This window comes from Haliaeetus leucocephalus, unplaced genomic scaffold (assembly GCF_000737465.1).
Source record: "Haliaeetus leucocephalus isolate CR32 unplaced genomic scaffold, Haliaeetus_leucocephalus-4.0 Scaffold712, whole genome shotgun sequence".
Taxonomy (NCBI): Eukaryota; Metazoa; Chordata; class Aves; order Accipitriformes; family Accipitridae; genus Haliaeetus; species Haliaeetus leucocephalus.
The window spans coordinates 6043133-6065349 of NW_010973148.1; the positions used below are offsets into that span (position 1 = coordinate 6043133).

The window sequence follows — 22217 nt, forward strand, 5'->3', positions numbered from 1 at the left end:
TCGGCTCGCCGCCTGCCCACGTCCCCTCCCAGGCCGAGGAGGAGGAGGAGAAAGCGAGCGAGGTCCCGGCAGAGCGGCTAGGAGGGGGTTTGAGAGAGCCCTCCTCCCCCCCCGGAGGGAAGAGGAAAGGAGAGCCGTGGCGGGCGGCGGAGGATGATAACTTAGGGCCGTGCCTGGTGGTGGGAGCTGCCCGCGCTGCCCGGGCGAGCGCGGCGGGGAGGGCGGCAGCGATGTCCCGGGGCACGGCAGGAGGAGAGGGAGCGCCCCAGGTGCTGCCGGAGGGGAAGGAGAGGCAGAGGAAGAGGAGGCGGAGGAAGAAGGAGAGTAAGACGCGGCTGGTGCGTTCCAGCTTGCTGTTACCTGAGGCTGAGGCAGAGAAGTCCAAGAGGACGGTCCTGGCCAGCAACCGCCTCAAGACCACCAAGTACACGGTGCTCTCCTTCCTGCCCAAGAACCTCTTTGAGCAGTTCCACCGCCTGGCCAACGTCTACTTTGTGTTCATCGCGCTCCTCAACTTCTTGCCGGCCGTCAGCGCCTTCCAGCCGGAGCTGGCCTTGGCCCCCGTGCTCTTCATCTTGGCGGTCACTGCCATCAAGGACCTGTGGGAGGATTACAGCCGCTACCGCTCCGACAAGGAGATCAACCACATGGAGTGCCTGGTGTACAGCAGGTGAGGCGGGACGGGTGGGTGCTGGGGACAGGGAGCACCGTGGTGGCAGCCGGCGGTGGGGCCCTACCAGGCACAAGGACTCGGGCGAGCGGAGGTATGGAAGCAGGGCAGCGAGCAGGTCTGTTGTGGAGGGTTTTTGTTTCCACTCCAAGTGCGAAGAAACTTCAGTTGCCCCTGGAGCTGGTGTCTGCCATCTCCTTACTCAGAACTGCAGGAGTTCCTACAGTCTTGTGCCTTCAGATCCGCTCTGATCGGTGGAGTCCCGCAGTAAATCACTGATTTATGAGTGAGCAACGTTTTTTATAGGTCTACACATATGCTCCGGGCTTGTTAGTGTTTTATGCTTTAAAAGAAGGACAGTGCATGGCAAAGTGAATGTAAGCATCACAAGCAGTGTTTGATTCACAAGCCTTTATGTGAACAATTCCCAGTGTGAGCAGTCAGTTACACCAGTGTATAGCTTCAGGCATTAATTTGGTTATAGCAATATGAGACCTCACTCAAGTAATCTGCTATTAAATCTTCACTGAATGAAGGAAGGATAGAGGCTGAAGGCTTCTGCATTTGAGTTAGGTCTGTGAGGTTTCATGAGATGCGAATTAGCCTAAGCTAATTGCTTTTCTAAAGAATGAGGCAGTCTTTCCACTGAACATTTACTTTTAAGTGAATGCTTTTTATTTATTGTCTCAAGTGTCATCATTCCCTGTGAGTTTGCTATTTCCCAATGCTCATGGATGGAGCGTTACGTCGTTTATTTCCTTCAGAATTTTATTTTTTTTAAATTATCTGGGCTATACATTTAGAGCATAGCCTTGGTATCCGTAAATCAGACTGAAATGAGTTTTGCACCAAGATTTATGTACTCAGAATCCAGCTTTACGGAATTCTTGTTTTGCTTTTCTCTCAGTGCCAGGTAGTCATCTCATAGTAGCTAGGGCTAAAGTTTTCTGGGGACTGAGAGAAGAATATATTTTCTGAGAGAGCAGGTTTTAGTTCTGTTTCTGATGCTTCTAAGTCTAACAGAAATGAAACACGTGCCAAGAAGCTTACACTCTGATTCCTCAGTCTGTCTGGGAGGGGTTCTGCAGGGTGACGTAAGCATTGAGGCAGAGAGCAACTCTCCTATTGCAATGTGAAAAAAAAAAAAATGCTAAAAAGACCTCAGAATAGGCTGCGTTTTCAACATCAGCAGACTCAGCTTGTTATTTTACAAACTCATATCTCACAAGAAATCTCACCCTGGGATATTCCCCCACCAGCAGATATGCTTGCATGGGAACACAATTAAAATGGCCTTATTTCTATAAACTAAACTGAAGATAACCTAGCCAAATCACACATGTTGGCATCACTAAACTAAGGCTGTGCCTAGCACCGTGCTTGCCCGTAGTCGTCCTTAACTCTGAACACTTCTGGCGCTGAGGGAGATGGGTAGCAGGAGGGCTAGTAAGGGACTATTCTTGCAGTAAAGTAAAATACTGCTAATGAGGACAAACCTTTACCAAACACAGTAACTGAAACACAGTTTCCAAACACAAACTGTTTGCCGAATATGAAGTGCAAAACCTGATCTACACACCATTTCTTATATGGCATCAGGATGTGGTTTACCAGACAAAATCAGGTTAGAACTAAGCTCTCGTGCCTCCTAGGTTGAAAAGAAAGAAGTACCTGTTGCAGAAGCTGTTCAAAATATTAATGAATTCCAGTACTGGGATATTAATTCCACCATATTTCTACCCCCTGCAATTTTCCGTCTCCCTCTCTGCTGCCAAATAAAAGTAGACACAACTATGAGAAGAGGTGTACCTTTGGTGTTAATATCATTTGTGCTCTTTTGGGAGTCCCAGCTAAGTGCATTGCCCTTTGTAATGCTTGTGCTGTTCCAGACTAAAAGTCAGAATTGTTCCTTTTTACGGCGGAGTTTAGATTACTGTTGAGTGACACAGATTAATTTGGGAGTAGTTTGCCTTTGCATTTGCATCAAAGGCGCATGTCAGCTTAATCCCTGTGGGGTGGTGAACATGGAAGCTTGGGAGCTCTATCACCTATTCAGGCACAACTTTCCAACTGGGAGCAGAGCTAAACAACGTGTCCTTATAGCCCACTGCAGAAGCCTCGTCCCCGGTAGCAGCTCACCTATTTCCACCTTCCAACAGTCCCTAGGAAAAGCTTCTTCCCACAATTAAAAAATAAAAACAAAACAGGAGGTTAAAATAATTTAGTTATATGTTTTTAATGTGCCCACTTTATCTTCTTTGTTAGCCTTTTTTGAACTTCACCAAGTCACATTTTTTAACATCCTCCAGCCCCAGTGGGCGAGATGGGAGTAGAAACTTAACTATTTTTGGAAATAAAACTAAGGTTCTCACTAACTCAAGTGACAGGGAACCAAGATTGAGAGATTTGTATCAAGGTCATGAAAGTTGCTGGGCATGAGTTCAGAAAAGCTATTTTCTCAGAAAGGTGTCATGCCAGGAGAAACACAAGCGATTGGACCTGGCTTTTACTTTGTTTCCTTAGTCTCTTTGTTTCTGGAAAAATGTTGAAGTATAAATGTCACATAAGGAAGTATTAAATGATAGTTTTTCTCCCCACACCTGTTTTATGCTATCTCTTAATCAGTTTTACCACCTTTTGACCAAGCCAGACTCTCTCTCTCCCCCCACCCCGCTCTGTCACTTCCTTGTGGTGCTGTAGAGGCAGACTTTGATGCAAATGCTGTCCTCGATAGAGATGCTTCTGTAGGTAGGGCAGGTTAATGAACATAGCTGCAGTCACGTGCTCCCCTAGGGCTGCCAGGAGCAGTGGCTCTGCTCTTGCTGGTCAGTACTTCGTAGCTCTCAAAGAGGCCTTCTGCAAGACAGGGTGTATCCAAGTGCCAGGGTGGTCTTTTGCGCCGCGGTGGGCTCCTTTTCCTGCCAGCCTCCCACGCAGCTGCAAGAGAGCCACCTCAAACATGGACTGCAGCATTGAAACAGACTACAGCAAATGACAGCGAATTATAACAGTCAGCAACTTGAGACAGGGACTCTTGCTTCACAGTAGCAGAGAAAAGCCCTCTATCTCATGTTATATCATGTCTAGTGACCAAGTAAAGATTCAAGTCAGATCCTGTGTGTTCTGTCATATATCCTCCATGTGCTTTTTTCCTGGCTGCTGAAGTACCCAGCCTCTGTTAGATACAAGCAGCAATTAACGGTGCAAGACAAGATCTACAGGACAGAGAAAAAGCAGGAGTAGGCAGAGCCTACTGCTACTCAGGCCAGCTCATCAGGAGGGTCAACAGCATGCAAGCAGTGTCCACTGTGAGGTCCTCTGGAACAGCCTATGCAGGCTGATCATGTCAGTAATATAATCTGGGGGAAAATACTGTTCTCCTGCTATGCTGACTGCTTGACAGCTGGTGCGCAGACTAGGCCGCCTTCCTCCTGCCTGCACAGTGGTGTGGACTCAGATGACCCATTCTCTTACGGCCACTGCTGAATCAATGACTCAGTGGCTCATAGCTGGCAACACTTACCAGACGATAGAACAGCAAAGGATGATGCAACCTGAAGTAAAAAGCTGAAGAGAGATGCAGCTTGTTTTCGCAGAAAGAAGACAGCTTTTGTTTAGAAATTCTGGATGTTTTGGAGAGTCTCTCAAAAGATATTGCTTTCTAGAGTCAGATGCTGGAAAGGGAAAAGACCTGATTCTTTGAGTAAATTGAAAGAAGCTGTTGAGCTTGAATTGGCAGCATATGTCGAGGAATGAAACAGGCTGGAGAATTGCAGACTTGTGTTGCCCTGTGATGGAGTTTGCAGGTCCACCTGTAAGAGCAGTCACGGTCTTGACAGGCAAAGAGGGAAGGTTGCTTAGCTAAGAGAAGTTAACAGGGCCTCTCTCTGGAGGCCTTTAAGGACACCTCTCCCCTTTGGCAATACAGAGGAAATTAGGCATTTACTTTGGGAGGACAGTTTCACAGGCCACCTAGAATTTAGATTCCGTGCAGGTGCTTAAGTTAGGAATGCAGTATCACAGCCAAACCTCTTTCTTAGTTGGTTTAAAAGGAGGGAAGTTACAAAGGTGTTAGAGCCCAGCCTGCAGAAAGTTGTTTTGTGTGCATAACCTTTGCAAACCTGTGATCATTCTAGTCTCCTCTTTCTTCCTCTTCCTCATTTCCATCACCAGAGATGGAGGTTGAAGACCAGAGATTGTAAATTTGCAATCTTAACGGTGAGATCTTGTTTGGCTAGTTACTTTTTCTGCATTATTGTCTTGGACTTGGAGGATGGGAGGGTGATTTTTTTCTCTGCAGTTACTGTCCTTCAGTGGTCACCAGCTCTGGCTGGAGTTGTGGATTGCACATGTAAATGTTTGCTCCAAATAATTCTAGGATGCACATGTTGCTGCCACTGTTAAATATTTGATAGAACTAAATTTGTCACTGGAGCAGAAGTGTTAAAACTCCTCTAAGCAGGGGCTTTGTTTTCGGTGTGCTGTTACAAAGTATGGTATACATTTACATGGTATGTAAATAGAAGATGAATAGTGATAACTACAATCACAACAAATAATGGCACTCATCCAGCAGGGAATTACATTTTGTTACTGACTCAGTGCTGTGTTGGTGAAATAATCTCTGCTAACATTTTTCTAGGAGCCTTATGTTCAAAACCAAAGAGCTTTGCTTTTTAAATCTACTCTGTAACTCTTGCTGTGTCCATTGAAGAGTATTGCTAATGGTCTCTGCATACTGATCAGAGAGTGATAACTGCTTCTTCTGTCAACCTGTGACTTAGAAAATCCATGACAAATTGGAATTTACAACCGGATATTTGTCTCCCCTGAGGTGTGGAAAATGTTTAATGGGGCACTCAGGCAGCTATCAAAGCAGGCTGTTTTACATTAAATGTTAATATCTTTCTGCAAAACTGAAGAGGAAGAAAGAAGAGCATTTGATGTGGGCAACATGTTTCATACAGTTTCCAAAATACACTCCCTTCTTCATCCCCTCTGTCAACCCACTAGTGAAAGCAATTCCAGCCTTGGAGAAAAAAGATACAGCAGTGTTACCAAATCCTCACAAGTGCACGGCAGATCCCATGGCCTCTAAAATAGCCATATGATGACTTGCCCTGCAACCACTTCACTTCTTAGGTGCCTTCTTTTGCTGGCAACACCAGTCTCTGCGGAGTTGGGAGTCTTGAATAGACCAGAGTAGTTTCTTGTCCCAAAACATGCTGGCAGGGTAAGACATTGCTCACCAGAAGAAATAAGCCTGTCTCATCCCTTCCAGAACACAAATGTCACTAGATGTGATTCAAAAGGAAACTACCTGGGATTACTCAGTTTCCTCTGTGAGTGAGCTTGGTGCACAGAAAGCTGAAAGCAGAAAGTAGCGGTTTGAATCTGTTGGTGAAGTCAGTGTTCCCTCCCTGAGTTTCAGAGAGGTGCAGCTCTGATCATCTTACTGTGTCTTTGTCCTTTGCTTCAGTTTGAGCCAGGTTTGCAGTGAGTAAACTCAGTGGGAGATGTGGTAGAGGCTCTTCTGTTAGACTGATAAGGAACAATTTCATTTGGCTGTAGAGTTTATCCTAGTAGCAAGGGATGTCTGTGCTAATCTTCTGAGATGTAGCCAGCTGCAATGCACAGGAGAACCCATCTGTCTATCCAACTGTATGTATGCAGTTTATTTGCTATTCATTGTAGGGCAAATTTTCAAAGTGGCTGAGCTTCACTACTGGAAAAGAAAGATGCTTGCCTCTTATTACTAAGCTCTTTCATTTGTATAGGATGTCATGAGAGCAGTTGTAGGCTGTTTCACATGCCTCTGGCTAACTGCCAAAGAAGATGCTGTTAATCTCCACTGAAGGACCTAGTGATGTCCCCAGATTAATTTTTTGCAGATACATGCTTCACCCTGGAGAGACATCATAGCTTGTGCTAAGCAGACCACAGCCCTGAAGTATAGGTGGCCACCCTGGGTGCAGATCTACTTGCTCTCGTGTGTCAGTATTATCTTGAGACCATGGTTATTTCTAGAGGTGGCCAAAAGAATAGCAGATCCACCTGATTCTGTCAGAGTACATTTCCAAAGGAGCTATACAAGAGGAAAGAATTGCATGTATTGTTCAATCTGCCTGATACTGTGATTCCAGATTCCACCCTCCATGTGTCATCTAGTCAGCAGAACTGGAAACCAAAATTGAAACCCCCGACAACCGTGCTATACATCAATGTTTTATGGAACTGCTTATTAGCTAGCATGGCATAACTTAGCCAGGGCATTCCTCCAGAAGTACTTACTAGAGTAGTGCTCTCAAGCCTTGCCTGGGAGGCCTTAATTTTACTATGGGAATGTTGGAGGACACCAGGGAATGAAGAAGACTTAAACGGCTTCTTGTGGTTTTCCCTCCTCCTTCTGACTAATGTTGGCTGATAAGGAAGATGAAAATAGAGAAGGAAGGAGGGTCCCTGCCACTGACTGGGCAGGACTTGCTCAGACACCTCATCCAGGCTTACACAACCCTTATGGATGGACAGGCTGCCTACCTTGATGCAGAAGCAGGAGACATCTGAGTGCCAAATCTCCCCTTGCCCTGTAATCCAGCATGCTCCCCATTTGCAGGGTAGTCTTCTGCCCAAGAGGCGTCTAAGAGGTGCCTCTCCTCTCCCTCTGCAACACTAGGCTTTTTGGGTATGTGGAGCTTTTGTGTATATACACAGTAAGGGCAAAGTAGCTGGCAAGCCAAATGCATGGCTTCCGGGTTATTCCCAATTTGCAGGATTTACGCTGTTCAGGCTTGGTTTTAGCAACCACATATATTGAGAGCAATTAAGTTCATGAAAAGCAGAACAATTGGTTTCACTTCACATAGTTGGGAAGGCGAACTAGTTTCCCCAGCTTACCTTCAGCCTCAGTGGTTTTTTTTCACTTGGGAGTTGGCACTAAGGCAACTGTGTTAGTGGCCAGTCATATTTGTACCCAGAAGGGATCCGCAGCAGATACATGATCTGAACCCTGCTGGTACCCTGCAGCAATACACTCTGCCTCACCTTGTCTCACCAGGATGTGAAGCAAGACAGTGGGAGTCTCTATGCACTGGGTCAGGGAGTGTGCATTTCAGTGAACGGCATAATCATAAAGTGAGGAGCCAACTCAGTGCTAAAAGCCTCTTCCTGATAAATTTGCGTAGGTATGGGTAGCAGCTTCCTCTGATGTAAGTCAAGCACCAAAGCTGACCCACACCCAAAAGCAGCCACAACACAAATGTGTGAAAGATGCTAGCTTATAGCTTTTCTCAGGTAGGTGCTTGTGGTGGTGTGGAGGAGAGAGGCGGTGCAAATGGCAGTGACATCCTGTCCCAGGAGCTTGAGTGGCCCTAATATTGAGCTCAACTGAGGAAATGTACGTACATATACAAATATGTCTTTGATTCTGAAAGATTTGATAAAGCAGGCCTCGGATTTAGTTTGAGGAAGATGACCTGCATGTTTCTGAACCACTTGGTTTAATCTTTGCTGCCTGTATAGGAAGTGGGATTGAGGAGGGTTCAAACTAACAGTGCTTGCAAGATGTGAGCTGAAGGGATCAACTTCCTCTCTTTTACTATTTCTAGGATATAGCTACACAGCCCGTCCATAGAAAGCTGCTAGCCACCCAGCTAATAGGGTGTTCTGTCCTGTGAACTGCTGAGGATATCTAACCCTTATGAGCTGGCAAACTACCAGCTAGTTCTTTGCTCCAACAGGAGCAATGTTTTATTCTGTTTTGAGACTGTTGCAGGTGGAGATCCCTGCCATGGTCAGCCTACATCCTTAAGGCCATGTTGGTCAAAGGATAGTCTTGAACTGGCAAGGCATGCATTTTCACGGGCAAGGCATGCATTTTAGGGGTAGGGAACATCTGCCATCTCCTCTGCTATTTTCTTACAATTTTATTCTTGTCTGATCACAGTTTTTCTAGAGCAACAAACAGGCCAGTCTCTCCAGTGCAGCGGCCAACATTTGCATCATGCCCAGTCATTTCATAAAACCAGACTCTGCTGGAGATTTGTTATAATAGGCATGGAGGTCACTTGTTTTGTTTTTATGTTCTGGTTGCCTGGAAATACTGACCTACTTCAAGGAAGAGTTTAAATGTTTGACAGACAACTGCACTCCAGTTCTTATGTATCTGTGCTGCTATTATATTAACACGGAGGGTGTGAACACTATTGCAGAATATTTGGTATTTCTGTAGTTTCAGTGGAGGTTTTAGTTTTGACCTTTTGGAGAGAAAGTCCATTATGAAGTGACAGCATTTGTAACTATAGCTCTTTTACCTTTGTATGTTATCTTATGCTTGCTAGGCTTTTTCTAAGTTGTACAGCCACATACCTATATGCTTGCCCCTTGTCTGTTCACCTTCCTGTCTTCCAGTAACAATATGCCTGTTTCAGCTACGTTAGCTGATTTTGTTCGTTCAGTAACAAGTCATTGGGCAAGTTGTGAAATCTCCCAAAATATTGAGGCCAACACATGAAGTGCTGAACAGCAGTCACCTAAATACAACTGTGAGCATGTTCACGATCTCTCAAAATCCAGACATGGAGTAAGATGCCTCAGAAGAGATGCCAGTGGACAAATTTTAGCAGGCAGATTTAGCAGCCAAGCTCTTAAAGGTGCAGGAAGTTCATGAAGTGCATTAGAAAGATGTAATCTATTTTGGGCAAAAGTAGATTATAAAAGATCAAATCTAATATACCTAAATCTGATCTTGCAGTTGTAGCACATTATTTTTGTGTGGCCCCACAATTATATTTGGGGGTTCAGATGGTTTCTATATTTTCCAGCTGAAACAACGACACTCCCTTTGTAGAATTCCCATGTTCTCATTGTCAGTTTCCCCTTGCTATACTTCCCTCTTCTGTACACCTGCAAAGCTGTGAAGAAAAAGCTTGATCTTACACAGTTTACCAGAATAAAGACATACATTGTTTTTATCTCTACACTTGGGAGCATTTTGATCTTCCTTCCTTCACTATCATATGTTCATATTTTATCAGAGATGCTTGGATAGCAGTGCCTATCTCCTGATAGACAGGTTGATTTGCATCTTAACTCTTCTGTATATGTCATTAGTTGTCTTCCCTGTAAACAGCAGTGAACCGCTGATTTTATCTGGCTGGCAGGAAACCTTCTCAAGTGCTAATTAGGTTCTCTCTGGCCTGACAAAGGTATTTCCTGAAGGAGTTTGTCAGGTTCTTTCTGGCACATGAGGTGAGATTTATTTCATGTTTCTTTTAGATAAAAGGTATGTGTCCAGTCTAACCAAGTCATCTACACTTGTGCCACAATCAGTGGAGTGCATTGAATGGTTTGCAGGGGAGGAGGAAATCCTTCCATTTTATTTGAGACGCTTACCTTAGGTTAGTTTGAATCAGGAGGTCCTTACCTCTCTCCAGTGATGATACAGGTGAAGCTGAACTAGATGACTTGCTTATACAGCTAAGTTCAGGTACAATGAATCCTGTTAGTAAACTCAGAGGGGATAGATTTTAATTCCTGTTAATGCTTCATATGATTTTTGGACTGTAGAAGAGTAGCTTGTCCTGCTTAATATATTTAATGATTTATTTAAGAACTATGCTTTGAGAATCACAGATGCAAGTATGTTCACTTGCTAGGTGAAGGGGATAACACAGTATACACTTTTTCATCTCCTGCCGCATTCTGCCTTCAGCATTAGCCATTAACATATTGTTCGTACTTGTGAAATGTATTTATATAATTTATCTCAGTGCTGAGAAACAATGTGAAAGATGAGTTGTTAGCAATAAATAATTTTCCTCTTTGAATAACTGATTACATTTGCATTTCTGTGGAGTTTTTCAGGCTGCCCACATAATGTGAGGAATCTTGGTATTTTGGGATGTTATTTGCTCTTTAACCTCAGATGCAGCTTTTGGGGAGGAGTGTTGAAACATAAGGTAGGAAGTTCCTAATTCTGCTTTCTTCAGTTTGTCTGGATGTACCTAAATATTAGGTCATCTGAAACCACTTTGCAAGCTCTGTCTCTTAAAATGCAGAGGGCAGTTGTGTGTTTGACATAATCATGGCTGTTACAAGAGTGAAAGGGGGGCTTCACTGTCAGGCGTCTCACAAATATCACATATGGCTATTGGGCTTATGTTTTATGTCCAGTAGGATCAGATGTTAAAACCTGCAAGCGATATTGCTAGGTGATCAGGGATTGAATCAGAAGGATCAATGGTGAAATTATTCTGCTAATTTTGAGTATCACTGATTTACCTATGGTTGCCAATTTCTATGCTGGAGTTTTAGTGCCTGTCCGTATGGGAGCATAGGCACATGCAGACATACCATGTAGCTGTATAAGAGGTGTAGCACCATAAGATGTCATGCCACTGTTTGCCATCTTGAAAGTCCTAAATTCTGTTCATCTGATTGCAGCATTTGACACTCTGCTCTTCCTTATTGTTCAGGCTTAAATGTACTGTCTCCTATTGGGTTTTTCTTACATACGTCTCATTTATTTTCAGTGCAGTTCGCTGTGCTTGTCTGCTTTTTGTGATGGGATCATGGCTGTGTGTGGGAGCTCCTATTTCTGTCAGATCCTGTGGGAGCTTTCCAAAATGCAAGTTCAACAGAAAAGCTGTACCACAGCTGAGCCAGCCATCAGTCTAGTAGTGCTGATGTTTAATCTGTGGCACCTATTTTCCAGGAGTCCAATTTAAAGTCCATAATAGCCCTTGTCATGGACTGAACAATCCATGACATCCCTTCAAGTTGAGGAATACCACAGTGGACTCTATTTTTCAAGTGCTACCATGTTATATAATAAACGTGACTTATTAGCAGTGAAATAGCTTTTCTTCCTGGAGTGCCAGCTCATGCCAGAAAAATGTGTGTTAAGACCAGTAAGACCCATCTGCCAAAGAATATTGCAGCATAGGATCCCCAGCCTGACAGTGTATCACTATACGTAGAGCTAACAAAGCTAGCACTGAAATGTAGTCTAGGATGAAAAGTCAACAACCAGTGGATTTTGTGTATTTGCCAAGTGTTTGGTTGTTGATGTGTTTTTTAGTCTGGGGTTGTTTTATGTTTGGTTTTTCTTCCGGTTAATAAGCCAGGTAGAAATTATCTGTTACTACCCCAGTTTCAACACTGTTAAAGAATCAGTCTGATCATTACCAATGTCACTAAAGATAAAACTCATAAGAAAACTTAAGTCCAAAACATTTATTTCTTTTTCAAACAGAAGTACTGAAGAAGAATCTAGCATGATAAAGAAAGAAATAATGTTTTTGAAGCACATACAGTGTCTCTACCTTTTAAAGCCTTTGTTTAGCATTTTAGTGTAAGATTTCTCTAAAATTCCCTATGGTTATTCTAAATTCAATCCTCCTTGGAATGCAGGGAGCAGAAGAGGAGGAGGAGAGTGCCTGAGTTTATTTTCAATGGTATTTGGTTTGACTTGGAGGATTTTTATAATGCTAATTTGCTCCTTGCTTATTAATTCATGTTCTTCCTCTGCTGCTCCTAAATTGGAAACTTTCCATTTTACATCTGGCAATCTTGTCCTCCATTGTTTAACCTTTATGCTTTATCACTAGAAATAGCTGTTTTGTGCAGTGAATCTAGCCTCTTAGTCATAATAACATTCCCTTCAGCTGTCCTATCTGGCAACTTCTAGGAAGGTTTTTGGGTTTGTTTTTTTGTTTTGTATTTTAACCACTATCCACATTTACAGAAAGCATACTTGAGTTGATGGTGCTGCACCCTATCAAAAAGTTTTAAGCAAGAAAAATATAGTACCTGTTCTTTACCACTGGAAGAAAGTTTAGAAACACAACCACATCTACAGAAGTGGCTAAGACCAATGGTGCATTGCCCCAGCTAGTCGAGCAGTATTCAAACAACCTGCAGACCCCGACTGCTGATCATCTGGGAGCAGAATTCTTACTTTTCCAATTACTGAGTATACATCCAGATGTCCAACACTTCTGTGGGATGTCTTCTCATCCACGTCTAACTCTTTTCTGACCTGGTTTTGTAACTCCTTAGTTACAGTTAGATTCCACAGCAGTTTGGTCCACAGAGGTCATACACAATATGAAAATATCGTCTACAAAGTAAGGTTCCCCAGTCAGTGTTCCCTGTAACTTTTATTACTGTGCTACACACCTGTACATACTTAGTGGGAGCTCTAAGGTGGTATGCAGTACACAGTGAGAAACCATGTGCTTTGTATTTAAAAAGTTTAGTCTGTTCATCTTTTTGCCCAAGTATAACTCAAATAAGAGGCAAAGACCAGAAAAAAAGAGAGAATTTTTTTTGACCGTGATTTCCTATGCAGTTGGTTACATGAATGCCAGTCCTTAAAACTCTCAGCTGTACAAAGTGTGTTTACATGGCACACATTCACCATGAAGCAGCGCTGTCCCAGCTGGTATATCTAAACACCTTCAGAGCACCATGCAGAGGTGCTTGCTGCTCTGGAAGCAATATAGGCCATTACTGCTGTGCTGTCTCTTAGCAGGGCTTGTCAGCTCAAACATGGCCAAGTTCACATGACTAACAGTTTTCTGTTTGTGGATGGGGCACAGCAGGTGGGAGTTTGGGACCCTGCACCCTGCTCTAATTTATTGCCCTTAGACTGAAAAAAGCCAGTAAGAATGGTCAGTAAGTGCAGATGCAAATTGCATGACTATGCTTAATTTTGGGGGGGTTATTTCAGTTTAACTGAGACCAAATGCATGGTAAACCATGATTCTCATTACTGGCAGTTAATGCAGCAGTGTTTCCAGAGTAACTTTGGATGAGGAAGTAAATTGTGAAAAATGGAACCCTGTGAAAACACTTTTTTTTTTTTTTTAACAGACATGTATATAGTCGGTGTGATTTACCACATCAGCACAGATCAAATTACCAGAAGACTCATGATTCAGGGTTGAAAAGCAAATTAAACAAGTTGTTATCCTTCTACCGTATTTCTCCCATCTGAATCCATTTTTACTGAGAACTTAAATGAAGTGAAAAAGCTGCTTTTGAATCCTTAGGAAGGGAGCACAACATTCTTAGGAGTTTTCCAAAGTTTCAAAAAGTAACCTGTCAGTACCACAGCAGTGTAGGCAGTTCACGTTCCAGAGTAATGTTTACCCTGCTTGAAGTCAGCAGGAGAACTCTCTTTGAGCCATGAGTTTTCCCCTGGCTTTCTAAAATAAGATCCTTTTTGCAAGTCAGACCTTCCTTTGGTCAGTCTGACACCCTCAGTATGATGTATGGGATCACCTCCCATGGCCTTAAACTTCACTGGCTTTCCTACTTGACGTCTGTCTGCATCTGTCCCTGTCGTAAGGGCAATCCCTGGTGATCTGTGTACGGTACTCAAAGGCACATTTATGCTGCCCAGCAAGGAGGTCTGTGTTGGCACTGCGGCAGGCTGGTGTGTTGGTATGGGCAGAGCCCAACGTAGCATTACTCAGATTAGTGTCTCCGAGCTGCTCCGCAAGGCTTGTTAGCTAGTCTGCATGAGGCATGTAATGCTTTGTTATGGTCATACTGCTTTGAGAGAAAAGTTGGCTTTACAGCAGTTGTTTCAAATGTCTCCAACTTGAGTTTCGAGATTATTTTGCACCTCGGAGGACTCTCTGAGCCTGGTTTACATACACGTTCTAATCAAGAAGAAATATTGAGGTTAAAATGCTTACAGCTGTAGATGGCACCATCAAATGTTCAGTCCTTCAACTGGGAAAGTATTAAAAAGATGATTGGGAGCTTAATAAGTCTTAAAATGTATACAGGTGGAGTCATAGCTGTTTCTCTGTAAGGAAGCAGAGGGCATTTTGTAAACAACAGTTGGTTCACTTTACAACAGGGTGGCTACAAGGAGAAAATGGCCAGGGTGACAGTTTTGCTGTCTTGTCAAGAGAAAGTGTGACTTCACACTTAGTAAGTTAGCAGTTTGTATGCTGGGAGAGCTGTCTTATTTTGCATAGCTGTGCTGTTTATCAAGAAACCTCTGAATAATAGACAGCAAACAGCCACCAAATGGGTAGCCATTACAAAAGCAGAGGTAGGTCTTTTTCTGCAGGCCTCCAAAGAGTCCAGAAACTGATGGCCAAAATAACCACAGTGTTTTCATGGTACTGAAAGCAGGCAATGCACAATAGCCAGTAAAGTAGAAATACGGTCTTTTCACCATGACTTGGGATTACGCTTTGGCCAGTTTAGACTTTGGTCCTGGTTTTACATTTCCAGGAGAGGCACTTTACCTGTGAAGTTGTGCTTTAAACTCTCCTGGCACAGAGAGGGCTGATGGTTGACAAAAAGATCAGGCTGCAAGGGTGGTATAAGCAGTCGTTAATTCAGTGTGCTAAGAGAGGGAAGAACAGAGCCAGACTTCATGCATCAGTAGCACTGGCTCTGTCTCCTGTTTCAAATTATTAAAATAACACTTCAGTGGTTTTTTAAAAGGCATTTTCCTAAATGCTCTCTAATGCCCATAACAATTTTAGATGCTGGGAAGTAAATATTTTTCTTCTACTGGTGTGTTATGGGTTTTTTTTCCACTTGGCAAGCACTGGTATTTGGAGGTTTTGTGTTTTGTTTTGGTTATTCTTCTACAATATTTAGGATGAAGTAGAAATTAGCTTTGCTACCAACACCTTGCAGATACACACACACACACACACACAAAATACTTGAACTTGCCAAAACAAGTTATTTTTTGCATCAGCATTCTTATTTTCCGCTTGCATGTTTTCAGAAAAAGACTGCTTCTTACCAGCTGCTGTGGACAAAACATTGTGTCTGCAAGATTTATAAACTGATGGCTTTTTAGTTAGTACTGTAGAGGTCAGCTATGGGAAAGACAGTTGGAGAAAATAGGCAAAATTTGATTATTAGAAGGTCGCTTAAGATAAGACCAATGTTAAGATAAATTAAAAACTAAGGCAAAAGACAAATGTGGTTCTGACCTCTAATGTCAGAAAAATGAACTGTTAGTGCTTATAACTGGGCCTTGAAATGAACCGTGGGAGTAGACTAGGGCTCTGTGATGGTTTTGATTTACATCCAGCCCTTGATTTCTTTTTTTGATGGACAGTTTTCTATATCATGACAGACTAATTTTGCTTCACAAGCATATGAACTCTCCCTGCAGCAAGATGGGAACATCACCTGTAAGAGAAAGTCAGCAGTCCCAAGGCAAGCTATATCCTCCCCAAGTCAGGGCTTTAAGGGAGTCGGTGAATGAAGATGTGCTTACCGTATTATTCCTGTTTATCCAGAGCACTGTTAAATATCCCATCTACGCTAGAGTCGTGTTCCTTCCTCCCCCCTTTTTTTCTTTTCTTGTTTGGTCTAGTGTCTTGTTGAATTGCTGAAGGCCTTCAAGCATTTTGGGAAAGAGGATGGCGTTGAATCTTAAACACACTTATGGGGAGTCAGCAGATCTCCGCTAGGGTCTTCAACGGGATCTTGAGCAAGTTGCAGAGCCCTTTCTATGAGTCAAAGTCATAGTCTACAAAATGGGAACAGCATGATTTATCTTACAGGGGTTTTGAGGTTTGAAATAGGTCTTTGTTGTGATTTGATTCCCCTTAAAACTGAATGGAGTTCAGTGTCTTGATTTTCTCATTTCAGGGATTTTCAAAGCAGCCCTCTGATGTGGAAAAGCTTGATTTCTTACTTTTTTCCTTAGATTTTGGGGTTATTAGTGATCTGATTTCAAAATCTCTTTAAATAGGTTATGGAAAAACTACAGTCCCAGTTATAAAGAAATCTGTATATACCATCTGTAATGACCTGATTAGTCCCAATACCACTGTGGTAAATGGATTATAATTACTCTACTTCTCCCATGATTCTCAGGGAAACTCTGAAATAAAAAAAAACATTTAAAGGGGCATTGTCAAGCACCCCAGAAAAAAGGTGGGCATTTAGTTAAGACAAAGCAGAACATTTGGAGGTGCCATGTGCAGAAATAACCACTTTCAGAAATGCCTCCTTACTGAAAAAATGTTACTGTATAGTAACAATTGCAAGCTGGTAGAGGTGCAAGAATTTAGAAGTAAAGGAACAACGCAGAATAAAAATATATGTACAATAACAAATTATGGGCAGAAAGAGAGAATATTTCAAGTTCTTCATCATGTTCCTTAGCTACAAATAATCCTGTGAAATGTTTGTTCCAAAGGTCAAATAAAAAAAGACTTCAAAGCAAAAAAGGCTAATACTGAAACTGTCTCTAGCAGGTTTATTCTGAAAATATTTCAGAAGGTGAGAAACTTTTCTCGTACAACAGTCTCACAGCTTTTTGCTATAGGTAATTCTGTGATTCTATGCAGCAAAATAACGGACTTCCACATGAATATCTGATCAGACGGAAAACTGGTATTCCCAGAATGGCTGAGAGTAAGGCATTAATTACCCTCTGTATCCACCAGCCAAACTTCCTTTAAACTGCTGAAGTTGCTTGGTGTTCTCCAAAACCATCTAAGAGCAGCATGAGATTTGTCTTGCTTGGCTTCAGCTGTTTGGATATTAAGCATTCAGTCCCACCAAACTCTTAGACCTCCTCACTAGCCTGGCAGAAAGATAGGCATCTCCAGAGAGCTGTTGGTCCCATCCATCTTCTGCTGGGAAGAATCACCCACCAGAAGTGCCCTCACGCCTCCCTTGCCATCTGCTGTGGAGACCTCTAGGCAAGTAGAGCAGATGAGATCCCTCACATCTGGATAGCTGAAATAAGGTGAAATGAAGACCTGGTCTCACCAGGAGGGTGGATGTGGATGTGCGTAAAGGTGGTCTTAACCAGGAAGGTATTTTACCTTTGTACTGATGGTAAGAAAATTGAATCATACTAACAGACCTGTCACCTGCTTGTTTGACTTTGTTGTAAATATCAAACTTTGTTATGAATTTTAGCCTAAATGTTATCGAGTTTTAGGCATAATTACTGCTGTTCTATTGCTTTATACAAGCCAGGGATTTGCTCTCTCGGAAGCAGCTCTTCTCATCATGCTCTGTGTATCACTAAGCTGCTCATCAACACAAAATCCTGTGCTCCATTATAGGCTCAGTTTTGTCAAAAACCCCTGTAATTTTATTGGTGCATCTGCTGTTTTTCTAACAATTGCCATGCTTCATTTCTGAGAGACTTTGCTTTTCCTGTCAAGTGTGATTGCCTCTAGAAAACCCAGCAGCAAGCCAGATGCCCAGCCCTGGGCCAGCATGGGGCCAAGGGAGCCCCCTAATGTCAACCTAGTATTGCCAGTGGATGGAGCCTTTCCGCCCATGTACCTCTGCCGCCACTCTCACCCAAGAAACACAAGCTTTCAAAAGCTGTGGGTGTATCTGTGTCCACTCGGATCACAAGAAAAATGTTAGGTTAACTCTTTATGGTATCCTTTTAAAAAATTACTTAGGAGACCTTCTTACATGTCCTGAATAGTACTCAGGTTTTCTTATATAAACTGGGATGTCAAAATGCTATTTATGGTTATCCGTAATTAAGAAGTTGAAATTTATAAATAGTCAGTGCTAAAGTCTTCCTGGTGAAGACTTTGATGATGCTACAGGAAACATTCCCTTATCAGATATATAGGCTTTTTAAATGCTTTTCCATTTTCAATAGCATTGACATCTCTGCAGAATGGTATCCTCCATAAAATGGGGAAATGTCTGAAAATTTCACATACTTCTAAGAGTCTGCCCATTGCCCCTGCTGTCTTCTGTACCTCTGTAATTAAATTTTGTGAACATTAGGCCATTTCGAGCAATACAGTTGTGCTTTATGTACAAGGGAAAGAGAGATTGCTGAAGAGCTGATAGAGATATATTGTTTTGTGAAGAAATACAGAAATGGAAAATTTGCATCCAGTGTGACTTTCTCTAGATTCTTTTGGTTATAGTGGCACATCTTTTTGCCTCTTTCCAAGCCTTCAGTTTTCTCCTTCTGTTTGCTCTTCATGGGACAAGGCAGGGAAAGGAGGGCAAGTTTATAAATAAGATGGGAAAATAAGCAATTTTCTTTTTTAGAACTGAGTATGCATGTTATTCACTGACCCAGAAAAACGAGCCACATGTACAAGATTTAAACTTTAAAAATGAAGGACATCTTTCCTACCAGGCCTATAGAAGAGCTGTGGACTATAGCACTTCAGGTATAGGAGTGAATGCTGGGACTCAGCAGTGTTGGAGCCTGTTCCCTTCCCCAGCTCTGACAGTCTGCCTATGTGCTCTTGGATATTTTCTCCTGAAATGCACCCAGCAGTAGTTTTCCACCTGCATCTACAAATCCCAGGAGATGCGGGAGGCATTACGTGTAGGTTCTGTGAAAGGTAAAAACAAGCTTATTGTCAGTAGGTTTAAAATGCTGGATCTGTACTTCACTAGAAAAGTTCTTGCACGTAAAAAATAAGACAAATCTCAAAAACGTTTGCTGTCACTTATGCAAAGTGAAATGGTAGATTTTCTGATGTCTAGTGTATGGGACTGAAGCCTGCTTCAGACTGCAAAGACTATGAAACAGTCTGCTTATTTGAACCTATCCAGTTCAGCTATTTTGATCCATCTCAGCTGAGTTGTTGCTCCAGCACCTTTTTGTGCAATTTTGGAACATTACAAATATAACAAGTGGGCAAAATCTAATTTAGTGCACTCTACTGAAAAAAACCCAATGTACTCAACCATTCTGTTATCAAACTTAATGCTGTCGCCCTATTGTTTACTTCCAGACCGTGCAATGATGAACAAAAGAGGTTTTTGGAGTTTCTTCAGGGTGACAAGCTGTAAGTTTATTCTGTAAATACAACCTGAGCAGACTTGTAGGAAGGGCTGAGGTGCATGTTTTCTTTGAGGAGGGCTGTGCAGCATGCCTCAAATAGAGAGATCCTTACTCAGCAGGTAAAGATGATGAGTAAAGCCTCTTTCCTCCAAAGAATACTTAATTACTTTCTCTTGGGGTGGGGGAAAGACACCAAACAAACAAACAGAAAATGGAAGTGTTCCAACTATCTGTAAAAGTTTTGTTTTCACACTGTGCTTCAATCTCATTACAGCTTTTGAGGAATAACAGTGATAGTCAGACATTCCTCAGATGGGAAGTGATTAGGGTGTGAATTGCTGTAGAAGAACACTATTTCCAGTAATAACATGGCAGGTGTTTTGAAAGAAAGCTGCTCTAACCTTTCAGATTGCAGAGACATCCCAGTAATTCTAAGAATCACAATCTACAAATGCATAATTTCACTATTGCTTTCGTAATTAAGAGGGGAAAAAAAGATGTGAGGAAGCTGAATTTCAAAAGACATTCTCCTACAAATTGGCAGCTTCCTATTTCTGATCTGTCACTAGAAATAAGAAGGTCATTTACACATAGTTTCGGGACCTTCATGCCAGAGCATAGTGTTGCTAGCATTGATGGGCACTCCAGGTACAAAAAATTATGCTTTGATCAAAGCCTAAAAAATTTAAAGGCACCATGGAGAATAGATTACAGTTAGTAATACGAAGATAATTTTTGTCTGATTATTACGTTGTCTTCATGGCACAGTATGCAACTTCTTTAAAAGATTCTGCATCATGTTGCTGTTTGATGCACAAAATCTTGTCTTAAAGATTTCATCTGAATGCAAATCCACCACAGCCCTTTTGAAATCATCCTGATGGTACAATGAAAAACTTGCACACCATTTTCCATATAAACTTTGTTTAGATTTAGTTCTCAGGCAGTGAATCTTGTTCTTTCCTTTCCTGATCACCTCTCTCAGAAAGCCTTGCCCTGAGTAGCTCTTAACAAATTTTGATCAGGTCACTTCTCATCCTTCTCTTTCTTTAATTAATTAAATTGACCCATGGTATAGAAACCCAGTATTATCCCAGTCACTCACGGTATACCACAAGCTCAAGATTTGTTTAGATTTTCCTCCTACATATTTGTACACTATCTATTCAGTTTACAAAGCAAAGTTCTTCATTTAAATGTCAATCCATTCTTGACAACCCAAATTATGAATAGCATCAAAACAATCTAGGGTCTTCTCCTACTTGGACTAAATAGCACAAGTCCCATTATTTCTAGTAGATGCAAAATTAGTTCCCTCTTTTTGCATGGTAAAGGTGTAAGAATCAGAAGTAATGTGGACAGTTAGAGTAAATAAGATTAATCTATTTGTCATATTTTCAGACCAGAGATTACATGTTGCTCTATTACTTTAGCACAGTTTTCTGTTTTTCACTACTCACTGAGGGCTATATTTTGCCTTTAGTTCTCATGCAAATCAGTTATTAATATAGGGGGAAATTTGCAGTGTCAAACTTGTGCAAGATATTCTGAGCACAGTGAGAATCAAATCCATTCCCACCCATTCTAGTATAGGAGCGTAGGGGTTAGTTCAGAGCCTTTTGCTTGGCAGAAATCTGAAGGCACCGGAGACCTCTTCTAAAGCACACGGAAGTCACTACAAAAAACCTTGGTGACTTCAGTAAGTTTAGGATAAAGCACTGGGACTTTCCTGAAAGGAAAAAATGGCAAATATTTCTCATTGTAAGTAGTTTCAAAGCAGACTGCTTTGTTCTCCAAAATCACTTTTAAGGAGCTGCTAGAGACCAAAACCAAGACTATTTGATTAGTTTGATGTCTAGGATATATTTTTCCCTGCTTACTCTTTTTAGCTGATGGAAAAAAAAGGTGTTTTCTTATAAACTTACCCAACATTGATCACAGATAAATTAAAGAGCTTTGATGTGGCCAGCAAAGCATACTTACTGATGTAATAACAAATACAAGTGCTCTTGGAAAAAAACTCTTGGGCGTATACTGAAATTTCATGTTTGTTTTTCTCCCCTTTTTTGAATAATAAAAAAATGAAACCCATTTATTTTTTTTTAGGAATGTTTCCTCAAGCTGATTGTTCTTCTTCAGCTAAGCACACACTCTACAGCAGAATGGATAAACAAGTACAGCTTTGTACTTGGTCCAGAACAAGAGACCCTACATTCAAAACTCTCATCATAAAAGCCGCTGGAAACTTAACCTGACTTATGTTGCTGTTGCTTGGCTTTTGTTGCGTGTAAGGCGTACTGATAGCAGGCCTATTTGCTCTTACAGTTGCCAATATTAAGACAGAATATATAGAGGTTAGAAAATTCTTGTTTGTCCTAAAATTCAAGAGTAAAAGATCATATTTCCATTCCTCTGGTTGTTGTTAGCCTTTCTTCTTTAGAGGGGGGAGCTGTGAATTACAGCAATGCCTGATGATAAGATGCTACGTGCTCTTTTAGCTGACTGTATGATGGTGCATTTTCAAATTGCTGGTGCTCAGCGTATTGAAAATGAGCACACTTGCTTAGTACCTGTGCTGCTTCTCCAGACTACTGCTATGAGAAGGGTGCCCTAGTGTACCTTTCTCCAATCCTTAGAAATCCCATTCTTTCCAGCCTTAGTTTTTCATGGACAGTTTTATACCTACTTGGTCTTGTCCAAGGACTTCCCTTGTGATTAAATAGCAATTCTGTCATGTTTGCTCTCATCAAAGCAATCAAGCCA

At 41.9% G+C, this 22217-nt stretch overlaps 1 protein-coding gene across 1 annotated transcript; it reads left to right on the forward strand.

Annotated features, from left to right (window-relative positions):
• Window positions 1–230: 230 nt before the first annotated feature.
• ATP10A (ATPase, class V, type 10A) lies at window positions 231–674 on the forward strand. Its single transcript, XM_010580489.1, has one exon. The coding sequence runs from the start codon at window positions 231–233 to the stop codon at window positions 672–674; it is 444 nt and encodes a 147-aa protein (XP_010578791.1).
• Window positions 675–22217: the final 21543 nt, after the last annotated feature.